This window comes from Manacus vitellinus, unplaced genomic scaffold (genome assembly GCF_001715985.3).
Source record: "Manacus vitellinus isolate BGI_N305 unplaced genomic scaffold, ASM171598v3 scaffold_17_pilon, whole genome shotgun sequence".
Lineage (NCBI taxonomy): Eukaryota > Metazoa > Chordata > Aves > Passeriformes > Pipridae > Manacus > Manacus vitellinus.
The window spans coordinates 13,351,675-13,367,837 of record NW_021939256.1 but is presented as its reverse complement, the minus strand read 5'-3'; the positions used below and the strand labels follow the sequence as shown (position 1 = coordinate 13,367,837).

General features: G+C 36.8%; 1 protein-coding gene across 3 annotated transcripts in view; it reads right to left on the bottom strand.

Annotated features, from left to right (window-relative positions):
- Positions 1 to 1,001: 1,001 nt before the first annotated feature.
- The window catches only part of MTRR (5-methyltetrahydrofolate-homocysteine methyltransferase reductase), a 29,867-nt gene continuing 14,705 nt past the window's right edge, over positions 1,002 to 16,163 (bottom strand). For all 3 annotated transcript variants that reach the window (XM_018070118.2, XM_018070120.2, XM_018070121.2), the window contains 9 exons: positions 14,810 to 14,963; positions 11,237 to 11,325; positions 9,479 to 9,659; positions 7,928 to 7,970; positions 7,302 to 7,488; positions 5,129 to 5,247; positions 3,542 to 3,634; positions 3,275 to 3,454; positions 1,002 to 2,333 (listed from right to left, as the gene is read on the bottom strand). In XM_018070118.2, the coding sequence (XP_017925607.1) occupies positions 2,189 to 2,333; positions 3,275 to 3,454; positions 3,542 to 3,634; positions 5,129 to 5,247; positions 7,302 to 7,488; positions 7,928 to 7,970; positions 9,479 to 9,659; positions 11,237 to 11,325; positions 14,810 to 14,963 (1,191 nt within the window). In that variant the 3' untranslated portion in view covers positions 1,002 to 2,188. The remainder of the gene's footprint in view (positions 2,334 to 3,274; positions 3,455 to 3,541; positions 3,635 to 5,128; positions 5,248 to 7,301; positions 7,489 to 7,927; positions 7,971 to 9,478; positions 9,660 to 11,236; positions 11,326 to 14,809; positions 14,964 to 16,163) is intronic.

The following is a 16,163-nucleotide window of genomic DNA, read 5'->3' as shown; positions in this document are numbered from 1 at the left end:
AGCATGGAACCTAGCAAAATATTTCTATCCTCAACAGCACAGAAATACTGTCATCTGGGGAGCAGTTTTAATAAGGCTACAGGATAACATTTAGATAAAACATAAAGTGTACACTTTCCATATGGTTTATGCGACAGCACATCTTTGTATAGCAACAGTAATTGCTATTAGGTGACATAAAATATAACTGCTGGAGAAGAATTTGCATAACATTCAGGGATGGTTTCAAAAAAGTTAGCATTTTTGGAGTACAAAATACAATGGAAGACTCCCCATAAAACCTGCACTTCTGTCACTAACTTGAGCATTTTATCCATCTCCTGCTCTATGCAGCAATACAAATGATGGCAAAGAAAACAAGCAGGAAACTGAAGAACACCTAATAAGCAGAAGTAAGGTGTTTTTTTTCATTGAATACAGCTTGATACCACCGACAGCCCCACACCAACACATGTGTCCCACCCACCCTCACCCCCACGTTGCTGGCACCTCTTACACACCAGACCCATGACAGAATTTGTGTAGAGCACAGTGGGACCTACCACTTCCCACAAAGTCTGAGGCTTAGATTTTCCATTTCACTAAAAAAAGTCACTCAAACGTATTATTAAAAAAATACCTCTGCATTTTTGGAAAGTAACTAGATTTTCTGTGACAGTCCAATTATTGAGGAAATGCATGAGAAAGACGGATCTGTGAGATAATTAGCAGCACAGAACTAGGAAAGACAGAAGTTCAAGGCTCTCTTCATTTCCTTCTTTACATTAGGCTCTCAGATAGAATAACAGAAGCGCCAAAGACAGAAAGGAAGAGACTTATGAGAAGGATTTCTAATTACACCACTGGTAAGACTAATTTCCTCTTTACTAATACAGTTATTCTCCATTTCTGGTCACAAAGTAAAACTGGAATGCAGTTAAGCCAAAAACTGTGGCCTTGAAGCTTAACTTCCAAAGGAAACAGAGAGACAGCAAAACACTATACATTCCCCAGGAGCAATAAAAAATACAACAAGGTTTATATGTCAAACAGATTCAACAAGCACAGCACACAACTTGACCAATTAACTAATAATCACTAGACAACCACAAGACTTGGAGTAAATGATGTGGTTCTGACTATGTAAATCAAAACAAAACAACAACTTTCCCCAGGAAAAAATGATTTGTCTAAAATATTCTCTCATACTTTGTTTTATCCTTTAAGGATGACAGGGAACTGAGAAGACAACATGGATATTTAGAAGTTAGAAAAAGCAGAGGGAAGAGGAGAGATCTGAAAAGAACCATGAATAGCTTACACTTTTACTCTTCCACCTATTTGTACACCAAATGTCCCTTGTTAGAAAGATCAGACACTTGAAAAATATGCTTTCAACAAATTAATTTGGCAGTGGATTGTCACATGGGCAACTCCTTTCAAAACACTGTATTTTACTATGTCTTCGATTTAACAAAATTAATTTAGTAATCTGAGAAACTATTTATTAAGCAACCAAATTCAGCTCAACTGGTTGAGTTTGCTCATAAATTAAACCACAAACATTTTAGAGACAGGAATGAAAACACTTTCAAAATAATTATGCAGGAAAATCTAATAATGATAGCACAGAGTGTGGCAAACTTTGAGACACAAAGTAATGATGTAATGAAAAAGCTAAGTATTAAAGAGAATTTTGGAGCTGAAATTCTTCAGTAACCTTTTGGCAGTTACTGTCATTGTGCAAGCTGAAAAAATATAAGTAGTCTCAGGAAGCATCTAGGAAGTATTCAAATAAAGCTTGGCAAGTTAGTAATGTATTTGATAACATACAGATCACTGTGTAACATATTTACTCTGTAGCTTCATTATGTGCACATTATAGGAAAAGATACATGATGTAATGTCAACATATAATTATGCCTGTACAGGTGCAGAAGTTTTTAATTTATACATTAAACTAATCTTAAAATGAGAGAATCAAGGCACTGAGACAGTCCATTATGTAACATCTCTAAAACCTCAGACACTTCAAAGGCCAGCCTGGTTTGCTGTCATTTAAAAGGTTCCATGTTCCTGTTTGAAGGTCAATAGAGAAAGTTAACATTTGTATAACTACTGATAGCACTTTTGACAATAACTTTTAGTCAAAAGCACATGTGTGAAAAGAAGTACTCTGTGTTACAAAGGCATAGGAAAAGCAAAATATTTAGCTCCACACATCCTGTAAATAGCGTTTTTCTTCTCGAAGCATGGCCAGGATTTTCATTGCTTCCAATCTGTCAGCTTCCATTTCCATGCTCAAAATTTCTACTACAGCATCGCTTACACCATCAGCCATGTGCTTCTTATCTCTAAAAAACAAAAATTAGAGGAGGAAAATGTGTATTTTTCCATTTATCAATAGCTTCAGAGGCAGGACAGTATTGGAAAAGCAGCATTAAAAAAAAATCTAAACAAAAATACAGCTTTTATATTGTACAGCAAGATTCTTACTGAGTTTTCATGTAGTTGAGCATTGATGAGTAACGAGGGTTTCTCTCAATCAAACATTACAAAGTTTTCAGCACTCTGTAATTTGTAAGTAAAAAAGCTTGCAACCCTAATTGAGCTCTCACAGAATAATTGGTATCTTTTAGGAAGAATAGGACCTGCTGAAGTATTTTTTATTATTATATCACTGTGTGATTCCAATATTAAAAAAGAAAAACAAAAAAAGCTACCAAACCCCTCACTTATTACTAATGCTATTTCTAATATAAATAGCTGACATTTATATCAATATATATATATTGACATTGGGCCCTATATTCAAATAGTTTGCGCATTTACCAACAAGCTTTCTAAAAATCTTGAACCTCCAGGTAAGTTAGCATCCAGATAAAATTTCCCACTATACAATATATAACTATTACAGAGCTTTAGCATTCTGGAGCACCCAAACCTGAAACACAGCAGAAGGCTGCTACTGTCTCACAGTTAAGCAGTTTCTCATCACATGCATTCATATATCTCATTTTCTAAAGAGAAATCTATTAGCTTGAAAACCCCTATAACTTAAAACTAAAAAAAAAAAAGGAAAATAATATAATCAGTGGAACTGTGTCATTACAAGCTATACTTTCAAGACTATATTGGACAAGAATGGGCATATGGACGAAACTCTAGCTTTCCAGGAAGGCTCTTTCAGCATCACATTCGTCCTTTCTTTCAGACAGCTCTAGGTTTTTCTAAAGCCTCAAACTTCTCCTAATGCTGCTCTCTTTCAGAGACAGTCCATTTCCACTCTACTCACCCACATATATAGAAGTAACCTTTCTCTTCCAGCAGGACTCTGGCAACTTCCTTGGCATAAAGCCTAATGATGTCTTGCACATATTTAGGTGGAGCTACTTCTGCAGTTGAAGAGTCTCTTGAGAAACAAACCTTAAGATGAGTTAATGTGCCATTTTCAAGAAAACATCGCAGCTCATCTCTGAAAGGTAATAAAAACCTGTTAGCAATGGCTCAGAGATAAGCATTCCCTCATGAATACAAAATGAATGTTAAATAGTGAACTTGCTTGAACAAATAGTCTCGATCCTGATGCCGACAACCAAAAAACAGCCATGTCTCTCCAAATTCCCAGTCTGTATGTTGTTCTCTGAGCTTCTGCCTAAATAGACAAAAAAAATCCAATCCTGTTTTATCAAGTGCAGAATCTAAAACATCTATAACCCAATTCTCATTTAAAGTAGTACTTCAAAAAAACTCTGGATTGGCAGAAATGTGAAATGACTTAAGGTAAATCAAAGTCAAACCCTTCTTATTTGATTTTCTTGACTACTCACTTTAGGACCAGCTCAAAAATCAATCAACTTCAAAATTGTTACTTTTTTTGTCAACAGTTTCATATTGGAATAGTCAAGACTGACACATCCAAACATCTCACAAAACAATTCTGACTGCTGAATAAGATCACTTCCTTTCATCCTTCATTGGAAGCCCTGTAAAACCACCTAGGAAAACTCAGCAATTTTAGCATGCTTTCCATTTAGCTGTAGAAATCTGTCAGATTTTATGAATAAGAACCTATTAACTATCACATCATCAGAAAAGTTATTTCATTTTCTTTAAATAATGCTGAAAGTATTACTTTAAGGGAGTTTTAGCTGCAATTTTCCACTTGAATTTTGAGAGACAGATTTTATTTAACCTTATAATAAAAGGCAAAATACTTCTGAGAGATAAAGGAATATTTAGGAATTTAAATTAAGGAGCAAGGATGGTATATAATGATTTGGTAAAGGCAGAAGCATGGAGTTAGAAACATCAAGTCAAAACTTCACTTTTCTCTCAAATAAATGTTTTAAAAACAATTGTTACAGGACCCAAGAAACTCCATTATCTTACTGGAACTAATGAGTCATCTAGAAATTATACGTGTTGGTTATCTATAAAACTTAGAACCATTCCCAAATACTCCACTCTTCCTGCTCTTTAATTCCTCAGAATGATCATGTTTTTACATATTCTTGGTGATGTGCTGTCACTTTTTAAACAAAGATCTCTTCGTCTTGCAAAATTACGCTGCTGAAGCTGGAGGGAGAAAATAAGGGATCTACCTTCCCTCAAACATGAACTCCAAAACCCCAAGATTACCGTCAAGTTGGTGGTTTACATGCCAAGCTCCTCATCTTAAAACATCGAAATGTAAAACACACAGAAATAATGGAATGTGGGAGAAAACTTGACATCCATCATGCCAAGACTTTTAATATATGTGCCTCTTCTGAAGAAAATGGATTTGGAATACCAAACTTAAGCAAATCAACAGTTCTATTTCATTTGCAGGACTTCCACCAGCAACACACAGGATAAAGGATTTAATTTCTTATTACTCTTTCGACAATTCACTCAATTCCTCATATATCTACTATAGACATTAAATACAGTCAGACAAAAGCGTAAGTTTTACTCATTTAAAAAACAAATAAGTACACAAGCAATGCTTTTTGAAATTTAGTAAGACTGTTTATAATCAGCATTCTACCATTACAAAAAGGAGGGAAAAAAAAGAAAATATTAACTGCATTTGTACTCAAAACTTGAGGTTGTATTTTTCCTCAACAGAAAAAGTCTGGTTTCCAGGTAACAACTTGGTACATACCTGTGTTGTAGGAAACCAATGAATGGTGAAATTCCTGTTCCTGGACCAACCATCATGAATGGGACAGATGGGTCTGCAGGTAAGTGGAAAGTATTGTTTGGACGAGGAAAAATAGATATCTAAAATGAAATTAGATAAAATATAACTGAAGAATTTTCTTAAGCAGTGAAAACACCATGACATTTTTCTGAACCTTCAGGATATTGCCATACTGTATATATCCACATCCTCTTTCAAATCCTGAGTTTCAGAGTTTATCTTTAAGGTTATATAAACATTTAGAATAAAAGCTCACACAAGTTTAAGGGAAAAAAAAAATCTCACACCATATTTACAAAAGCTATTAATCCATCTGGAGGAAAACTGAAGAAACCCACATAAATATGGAAGTTGGCTGAACCACGAATTTGAGGAATACTGCTACAAAATTCATAGAAAGTTTGGTGTTGATACTCAAAGGGAATTAAAGCTAGTTTACTGTTATTAAAAGCAACTCAACTTTTTGAGTTGTGGGCATCTAAAAATAGTCCACTGGAGGTTAGGATTTGTTTATAGTGAATTGAAGCCTACTGATACTGAGCTTGCTTTCTTAATTTTCATAAAACTTTTACATGATCTCCAAAAATGCATATGGATAAGGGGAGGCAGATAACAACTCAAAGATCTTGGAAAATGTTTTATATAATTTCACTGATAAACTGTAATTCAACTCTTCAGACCTGTGTCTGAAAGGAAGCCTAAACATAATTTTTTAGGAGCTCCACAACCCATGAGACATGGCTAACATGATGCACAGAAAACAAGAGAGGACTATTTTTAATTCTTTAAAAGATTATTCAAGACTCAGCAGCAGCCATAGCAGAGCTTCATTATCGATTAAAGTCACAAGCAAACATCCAATTTATATTGCACATTAATTATGAAACGATTTGAATTTACTTTCAAGTTTAAGGGAGAAGTGAGGCACAAGACCAAGTTATTTTAACTTTGCTCTGTAAACCTGAGTGGTTTAGGACTACTTATTTCTTATACACTAATTCAGATATTGAGGTGCTGGAGCAGGTCCAGAGAAGAGCAACGAGGCTGATGAAGGGACTCAAGCACAAGTCCTGCGAGGAGCGGCTGAGAGAGCTGGGGTTGTTCAGCCCGGAGAAGAGGAGGCTCAGGGGAGACCTCATCACTCTCTACAACTACCTGAAAGGAGGTTGTAGCCAGGTGGGGGTTGGTCTCTTCTCCCAGGCAGCTATCAGTAAGACAAGAGGGCATGGTCTTAAGCTGTGCCAGGGGAGGTTTAGGTTGGATATTAGGAAGAAATTCTTTACAGAGAGGGTAATCAGGCATTGGAATGGGCTGCCCAGGGAAGTGGTGGATTCTCCATCCCTGGAGGTTTTTAAGATGAGACTGGATGCGGCACTTAGTGCCATGGTCTAGTAACCATGGTGGTGGTGGATCAAGGGTTAGACTTGATGATCTCAGAGCTCCCTTCCAACCTGGTTGATTCTATGATTCTATGACTACAGATACAACAAAGTTAAACAGGATTATTTTCCTGGTTTCGCGATGATAAAAAAATAGTATAATGCTTGTTGGTGGGGAACAGTATTTATGTATATACTTCAAACCACACTTGAGTTAAGAACTATTTTCCCTATTAGTAATTCCAAACTGGTCATTCTTCTAAAACAGAGTGCAAATGGTAAACACATTTATATTGCGAAGTGTATTCAATTAATCTACGGTATTTTTGCATAAGATCACAGTCATCTATTCTGTATTGTTATTCCACATATATCTGCAATCCATGTGCCTTTCTCTTACAATACAAGCAGTCATAACCATTTAATTGCACAGTTGTAGTTTAGTCCATGAAAACATCCTCCAAGATGTGCTTAGAACTGCCATGGGGTGGAAAACAACTCTGTCCTTTCAGAAATGGGAAGTTTCCCAACTCAATTATGCACAGATAAGTAAAATTTAAGTTTAGTACTTAGCAATAAAGTTCTAAACATGGTACAGAGGGGAAGGTAAACTTAAAAGCAGGGTAGAACTGTAAAATTAAGGTGAATCCTGCCAAAACATCTGCATTATGTCACAGCAGCGAACAAAGAAACCCACAGTTGTTTCAAAAATGCATAAATTTAACAATTAATGAGTTTTGATTTAATATTCATACCTTTTCAGTTGAAAAGCTTTCTCCTTTTGTATCCAAAGTGTTTTTATTGGGGTGCAGTAGAGGTGCAACTAATTCAGCAAGCCACCCTGTACACACTCCTTTCCGTGAGACTGGTCTAGCCAGACAGGCAGGGAACTCCACAATATTAAATACAAAGCACAGTCTTCCTGGTTGATATAAGTTTGAACTGCGAAGACAAAAATATTAAAAAACAAACCAAAACCTGAGAGTCAGCTGTACAATCTTGCAGCAGGTCCATTTGCAGCCCAAGCCACTTCAACTGAATCAAGATTCTCAGCGTTCAGCTAACTGCATAATATCTATATATAGCTAGAAAATGTCTTAATTTTGGACTCAGAGGCCAGTGTCTACAGAAGGGAATCCAAATTCCTACTAGATCCATGTGTGAGTGAGCTTGTCCTTGAGAACCTTACCAAAGCCTTGCCACATATTCAAAACAATGTTGTTTGAAATAGTCAAACATTATGGTTTTTTGCAGTAGGGTCACAATTATTTTGTTTCATCCTTCACTCCTCTCGTCTCTAGATTATAATGTACACAAACACATACGAGAAAAAAAGAATATCTAAATAAACTGACTAGACATAATTTGAATATTTCATTACCTTGACACTGAATAGGATCTGGCTTGTAATTTTGGAAGATGTTCTGTAGGAAAAAAAAAAAGCATCACTTACTTGATTCACACCAATGAAAATATCATGAGTGTTCACAATACATCAGAATATAAGATATTTTAATTTAACTGTAATTTTGCTCTATTAACATTCAGTGTTTGTGGTTCAGAAATAAGCTATTAAGACTTGAACTCTATTTTAAATGGGGTTTAGACTTTGCAGAACATTAATTAGAGATCCTATACAATGAAGCTCCAACAGTTATTTTATGGGATTCTTGGTCAATTAAAAACAACTGTAAAGTGCATAAAAGAGATGCCAGTAGCTAGTAGGTATGGTGAAGCCTGAAATTTAATTTTCCCCACCTTTCATCTATAAGCTCAAAAGCTCTCACAACAGGAATTGCTTGACTGAAAGCTTCCTATATATAATGTCCTAGAAGCAGATGTGCCAGTTCAATCTCAAACCACTGCAAGTATCTATGTGAAGTTTTGAAAGCTCAGCTAAAAACCAACAGATACAGTTTACGGAGCATTTTTTCAGCAGGAAACCCACTATATACCTCACACACACATTTATATCAACATATGTATGTATATAAACAGAACTACCCTTTTTCCTAGTACATGGATACCCTGGCATATTTTAAAGATGCTCTGCTACATATGATAGTTGCTAGGCAGTTAAGAAAAGCCAGTACAGTGAAATCACTTAAAGAAGATGCTAAACCAGTCAGCACATTACTTCCCTTGGGAAACACATTTCAAAAACTTTCAAGATTTCCTTTTATTCAGTTAAGTTGCTACAGCACGTTCCATATCACCTTTGAAAAGCTAAGTGTATTTGCACAAAGTGAAACAGAGCTTGTATTTACTTTTTGAAATCCCCACAGTGTACAAAGAAGGAAAAATTTGGGGTAGGTGTGGAAAAGACTGCAAGAACACAAAAAGCAATTTCTTTGATTCATATTATGAAGTGTATTAAGAAATTCTGAATTTCAATTTGGAAAATGACTGCCAGTATTTTCAGATGTATATGAGATGGTTACAGTTGGGAGTCTCATTCCTGCAATGTTTTACATCAGGAACCCAGTGACTGTGTTAGACATTATGTAAATCCAAATACACAGGGAAAACCATTCTGTTTTAACAGGAAAAAATGCAAGAAAAGAACATGTAGGCAGAAATCAGGAAATCAGGAGTTGTAAAAACATGTCTTTTTTAATTGTAAGCAGTTGATAGACTAACCTGCAAAGACCCTAATCCCACAGGCACCTTATGCTTATTTTTTATGTACAGGATTAATCCAGAGTCAATTAAAGCATAGGTATGAACCCAAGTGTTTGCAAAATAAAGGCCAAAGGCTACAAACTGTAGAAGAGAGCTGTGTTCCCCAACAACAGTTTCAGCTTGATCACTATAGAAAGCATAATATTCTTAAAGCAGTTAACTGAACTGTTCCACTTTCTCGGGAAATTGTACATTTAGCCTGATGCATTTTCAGAAACAAAATCTAATTAAATCTAAATCAGTCAATTACCAATTAACAGGTTAAGTGAAGGCCTGCAGCTTGGAAAAGCATAAAGTAAATCCAGGAAGCAAACATTAGAATCTCTAATAAAGCGCATGTAATCAGAGGCTCCTTGTCTGCTGCAAAGCTCTTGAAGCCTCCGTTTTTCTCCTGCATCACTGGTACATTCTACAAGAGCTCGCAAAAATGCCTGTAGGGAAAAAAATAAGAGGGAAGAGTAAAAAAACTTGTCCTTTTGGGAAAAGGGTCACAGAACTGGGAAAAACTTGAGTTTCCTGGGGAGAGGAAGCAGGTTAATGGATAATACATTCTATTTCCTAACACACACTTTCACCTACTATCAAAAATTTACCTTTTTTTTTTTTTGACTGCTCTTCTAAAGTCTGGGACAAGTTAGCAGAAAATCCTACTTAGCCTGAGCAGGGTAGAGACAAACAGGCACAAGCCATTCCCTAAAAAATTCCAAATTTATGAAAGGCCTTCTTAATTCCCATATTTACACTTTTGTTAGGCAGCTCCATAACACAAATTAAATTAAGACACAACACCACTTGCTAAGTTACAAAAGCCAGGAAACAAAAAATAAAAATTCTTAGAAGAGGTATAACTATAAATAAAGCACGGTATTTAATGAGTCATGTAAGTGTTGCTGTGGTATACAACGGTACTGTAAACTTTCCTTAAAAGAAAATTGAATTGAGCATTAAAAGATAAAGCAAAAATCAGATGTAAATAGTTACAAGTTTTTTTCCAAAAAGAAAGGTAGAAATAGACACAGTGCATAAAAGAAAAGTGATCCAAAACACCAAATGCAATCAGATGACACGTTCTACACAAAAAAATACTTGGAAAGTAATGTGAGTGCACTCAACCACTGAGCTTCCAGACAAAAGTTTTGAGAATGGAGTTACGTAAAGTACATTTTAGGCTGAACAGTTAATACAGCAAAACTGGCTTTGGCCATATTCCCCAGTCAACACTCTCTGCCTACTCTCATTGTTGAGACAAATTTTCAGAACTGTTAAATGAGGTTTTGAAAAGGCTGAAACAACTGGAAGATTCTCTTCTGCTGCAAAATCCACTAAATGGAATAAAAAGGTCCTTCTAAAAACTGATTTCCCTCAGAGACCCAACAAACACAACCATTTAGCTTCATCTTTCATACAAAGTTATCTTTAAAATGTGTTTTGACAATACCAAAAATACACTTGCTTTTCCAGTTGCAAGCTTTCAGTTTTTACATGCACAGAATGAAAGGAAAATAATATTTACATGTTGTGAGAACAAATACTACACAAGCAAAAATCTTTCTTTGAATTCTGCTAGGTTACTGAAATGCTAAAGAAAAGCTTTAAAATATTTTAAAGGACACTATTATATTTCCACATAGCAGTATGTGTCTTCTTAGTGACAGAACTTGACAGATATGGCTCCCTCTGATTAGAAGAATGATTTCTCTAAACCGACTAAGGGGCCAGGTTCAGTCAGCCTTCCAGTTATCTGGTACCAAATTATCTAATACTTTTCTACTTACTTCCAGACTAGTTATGAATCAAGGTACTGTAGAACAGGAAAGTTTGCCAGAAAAGCACCAGAAGTGACTCGGAGTAAAGTACAAACAGCAGCATAAAAACTGATAATTCTTATTCATCAAGAAACGTGAAGCACATGAACCACACATGAAGCAAAGCAAGGACAGATCTGTAAGAGCCCATAAAGCACAAAGTTACTAAGAATTTCTCTTTAAAAGAACAAACATATAAACACCTTTTTGGGAACTGCTCTTATTTCCAGACACCAGGTTAGAATGAATTTCAGAGTGCTTCTTTCAGGGATGTGCTGTGGACGAGATGCTCCTAGTTCAGTGGGAGGAAAAAAAAAACACAAAGCAAAATGTGCATCTATTAATATTAAAAAATGGAATCACAGAGTGCTTATTTCTTCAAAAAAAAATGAGAGCTAAACTGCATTTCATTCTGTATGTTTAAGCCCCAGTTGGTTGGTGGAAATTATAAGCTAAAGAACAAGAAAGTGTTCTAATGAAGGATCAATGACAGTGTTCCAATGAAAAGTCAAAACTAGTTAGCAAAGCAGAAAACAAAAAGAGGAGAATACTACAGGGTGTTCAATTAAATTTCATTGCTAAACCACTCCAGGCTTTGTTTCTGTTTTCCACCTTGAAGAAATTCAGTGGAATACCTACCAAAAAGGAACATCTACATTTTTCCCCCTCCATCAATAAGCACTCCTGAAAACCAAAACATGTTGAAGCTTTCTAATTAGCCATTCAAAGGTGTACCCAGCCAATGCCACACTGGAGCTTGAGGCTCAGCATATCCAAAGGGTTTCTGTACAAGCAAATAATCCCTCCTCTACTCTCTACAGGTTCCATTTCTGGGAAGGAGGTACAGTGACATTCCATTTATCCCTTCATTGTGTCAGCCAGGCTTATCAGCCTCACTGCGTGTCATGCTAACACAGCTATTCCAAGTTAACTCCAAAAGCAATATGAGAGCATTTCTGTGACAAAAACCCCCTTTAATTAATAAGCTCTGCAGCTCCCAAATTGCTTTCTTATAGACCCAACTCACATGTTGCTCTTGACAGTTAGCTACTGATTGTTCTACGCTTTTTTTCATGCTCAAGAGCCCTTTAATACTACAGAATTTTTGCTCCAAGAACACAACTATAAACTTGCTAAATTACCTCTTTGTTACAGCATTACTTGACTGAACTCCTGATACGAAGAACAAAATTTACTTTTAGAAGAGGATTGGCATAAATATAATGCAGGAAAGAAGTGTCTGTTTTCATATTTGTATACAATTCCTTTTCTTGAACATGCTGACAGCATGTTACGAGATGTAATTCATCCTCTTCCTAGGATGCTGATACACACAAAAAAAAAAACAACTAAAGAAATCCAGTATTTAAACAACAGACTTTGTACCAAACTTCAAATAATTTCTGTTTTTTCCTCTCAACTTATCGTATCTACTTCATCAGATAGACTGAACATAGAGAGGTGGTAAACAAAATTCAGTGGCATCCCTGGTAAATCTTAAAGATGCAACAGAGGCACAGCATGCTGTTCAAGCTCTTCTCCCACGTTTTTCAGCTCTCTTCATTTAGTTTGTAGTAACTATTACAAATTCCTCCCAAATGTGAATAAAATTGAAGGGCAACCATCTGAAAAGGAAAAGAACTCTGGAAAATTGCTAGGAACAGCTGAATTCTTTGGATCAGATTTGTAGCAACAAGTAATTAAGTTATAGCAACTTAATGAGTCTCTGTTCATCAGCACAGTAGCAAAGAATGAATTGCTCTGGGTCACATGGAAGACTCAAGAGCAGAACCAAGAACTTCAGTTTTCTGTGCTGCAATACAGTGTTATGATCTTCCTTTCCATTATCATCCATTAAGATTCACGAACAGGCATGCCATTTTACATATAAGATACAGAAAAATGTTGCAGAAACAACACAATTTCACCTTTTTTCCCTGATTAGTGCTACATTAGGCAGCCAGAGAGATAATTATCTGGGTTTACACATAGGATGAGAGCACTGATATTCCAAGTTTCACTCAATTATTTTACCAACTTTGCCTTGGAAGGACAGGTTTTTTTGTATACCAGAATAATCAAGAGGCTAAGCTATGCTCAATTGGCTATATGGACTCAGTTCCACATGGAAACTGCTCTGACACTGATGAACTCAAAGTGCCCTGTAAGGGCAGCTTTACATCCTTCCTGCAACAGCTGTGCAGCAGAAAAAAGAAAACTACTATAGGCAAGAAGGAGAGAATACCTCTCCCTGCCTATTCAAGGAGACCTTCACTTTAAACATGCTATTGACACTGTCTTTACCTTACAGAGAGAGTTGTGTTTTATGCAGTTTTTAGCAGGGCTCTGATTTGCACAGAAAAACCTATTGGCCTTTAGGAGGAAAAAAATTTTAAGCCCACCTTCCTACGAAAATCTGATGTTTTTTGGTCTCCATTAACTCCTCCTTTGCTATATCCCTCCCTTTTAATTGCTTCCTTTGTTAACGTGCTTAATTCTGTAAAATCAGTAAACAGTGTAAACAGCAGAAGCAGCATACCTGAGAAATCCCCCACACCACCCAGTCTATGGCTGCTTGTCTGTGCACAGTTGTTAGGCCCTGGATGGGGTGACACTGCCTTGAGCTTGAGGGTGCTCAGGACCAATCCCGATCCAAATGCAGATTGTTAAAAAGCCAAGACCTTTCTAGGACCTTTGGTGGGAGCAGGGAGGGAAGCTGGTGTGTTTGGAGGGTGTATGCTCCAGAGGAACAAGGATGATGGGGGTTCCCCAAGAGGGAGGTGCCAGGGGAAGGGGTTTATCACAGTGGGGCTGGATAACAGCTAGACCAGCCCTGCAGATGCAGGGCTTATTCCCAGTGCAGGGACCAGGCTAAAACTGACACTGGCCCTGCACCAAATCTAACTTGTGACCCTGCCCAGTAGAGGTTAGTTACTGGCATGGGTGTCAAGGATACGATCAGCTGCATCTGGATATCCCATATGATATGTTCCAACATGGCCTGTCATACAAACTCACCTCATTAAGAAATTACTTGTGTTATTTGTGAATTCCAAGAAATGGTCCTATTTACATCTCATACTTAATGGACAGCTTGTGTTGCCCTTAACGACAAAGGGAATCTCACCATGAGAACTGATTTACATACAGACCAGAACAACAAAGAGCCCTATCCCATCCTTCGGAAAAAATGGCACAACTCAGCAGCCCCATTAAGACACCAACTGCAGTGCAAGAATGGAGTAATTTGCACAGGTCCACAGGCATACCTTCGACCTGCAGCCACTCAAGCATGGGATCATAAGACTCAGTGGAACAGATCACATGGACTTAACAGCCCCTTAAAAGGGACCTTGAAACAGCACTAATGTTTCTACTTCAGGAGTGCGGCCCTCTTAGGATGCAAAACAGATTGATATGAAGCACTGTGCAAGGAGATTTTACTTTCAAGTGGGGGATTGTAAGGTTATGTGATTAAAGCCTCATCCATAAACGTAAAGGAGCACAGAGTAAGAATATGATGGATGCACACCAATTTCAGGCTGAAGTTCCCAGTCAGTAGCTAACTCATCTATAGTAAAACCAGCAGCAGCATGCTTATGTATCCTCTCTTTTTTTAACACATCGCTGTGATTTCCAACATGCCTCCATGAAATGACAGCTGTGTTCCAACACTAAAAGTAAAAATGTTTGAAACTATGCATACTAGCTACTACGAACACAGAAAGGAGTCCTGGTCCATGACAGGACCAGTGCATCAGTGCATCACGCCGTACCTTTCTTTCTAGTGCCCTGCTTAACCTTTATGCAAACGAAGTCATCTCCTTTTTCAGAAAGTCCCAAGATGTGAAGAAGCTCTTCCACCTCATTGGCATTGTTGGGACATATTACACAGAAGGCATCTCCAGGTTGGTAGTCAAAGACTGTATCCTGTTTTAAAACAAGAAATCCTTTCTATTAAATCGTACCACAAACCAAGGCTAACAGCATCCCCATTCCTGACAACAGTCTTCCTACTATTGCACTCTCATTAAGTTTTTTTACTCTGTACTAACACTTCACTCTTTGGAGTGCATCAGAAATGAAACAGTCATGTTTTTTTTCCCAGGCTTAACCTTACTAATTAGAAAAATCTTTCCTTATCTGGTTTAAATATTTGAATGTTCTTTAATGAGAACTGCTGAGCAGCCTAAGCAGAAGGAAAATAAATACGTATTAAGAGGATGTGTTATATAATCAGCCCAGATCATTAATTACTGATGTACCTTGTTTTCTGGTTTGAGAAGAGCAGAGAAATGAAGTCCTCATAATTAATGCAACTTTTTATAGAGATAAATTATCACTAAAAGAAAATTTGCTGGTTAAACTATTTGATGAACTGTGACTGCAATTGCCCAGCTGCTTTTATTTTCTGGAGGAAAAAGAAAAATAGCAAGATATGAGCACAGTGAAAATTCAAATCTTAAGGTCTTAAGACCTAGATTCTACTTAGTTGTCTGAGATTCTCATGTGCAAGTGCTGAAACCCTACTCAAGCTTCTGCCTGTTAAAGGAACGCACAGAATTATCCTTGCATCATGTTTCCCTTCTGCATCAGGTGAGGTGACCTGCACACAGACTGTTAAGGTGTTAGGTGAAAAAGACAAAAAAATGCTTACATTTCCAGTGGGTGCTGATGACAGAATGTATGTACACGTACAAATATAGGCAAAAAAATCTGTTGCTTAGATAATCAGTTGCTCAAAACTTAACAGACTCTATTTATAACTGGAATTCAAAGATGTCCTACATATATTGATACAGATTAGGTGAAGAGAATCCATTAAAAGTTACTGCCAAAAATCAGACTATCCCAAAAGCAATATTCTACAAATTTGGGAAACCACTCAAAAGCAACATACTTTCCTTTTAAAGAGTTCTTATAAAGTAATATTGACCTGCCTGCTTTTAATCTTCAAACCAGTATATAAAGTATGATCTTCATTAAATAAACTAAACCAGTTTTTTAACTGAGGGTAACTGAGGTTGACAGTTTGAGCAGAATGCTAACAAGTCAGAGAAAATCAATGCCAGAGGTAGAAACAGTGCTCAAGAGCTAACAATTCCTATAATACCAGTCAAATTACTACTT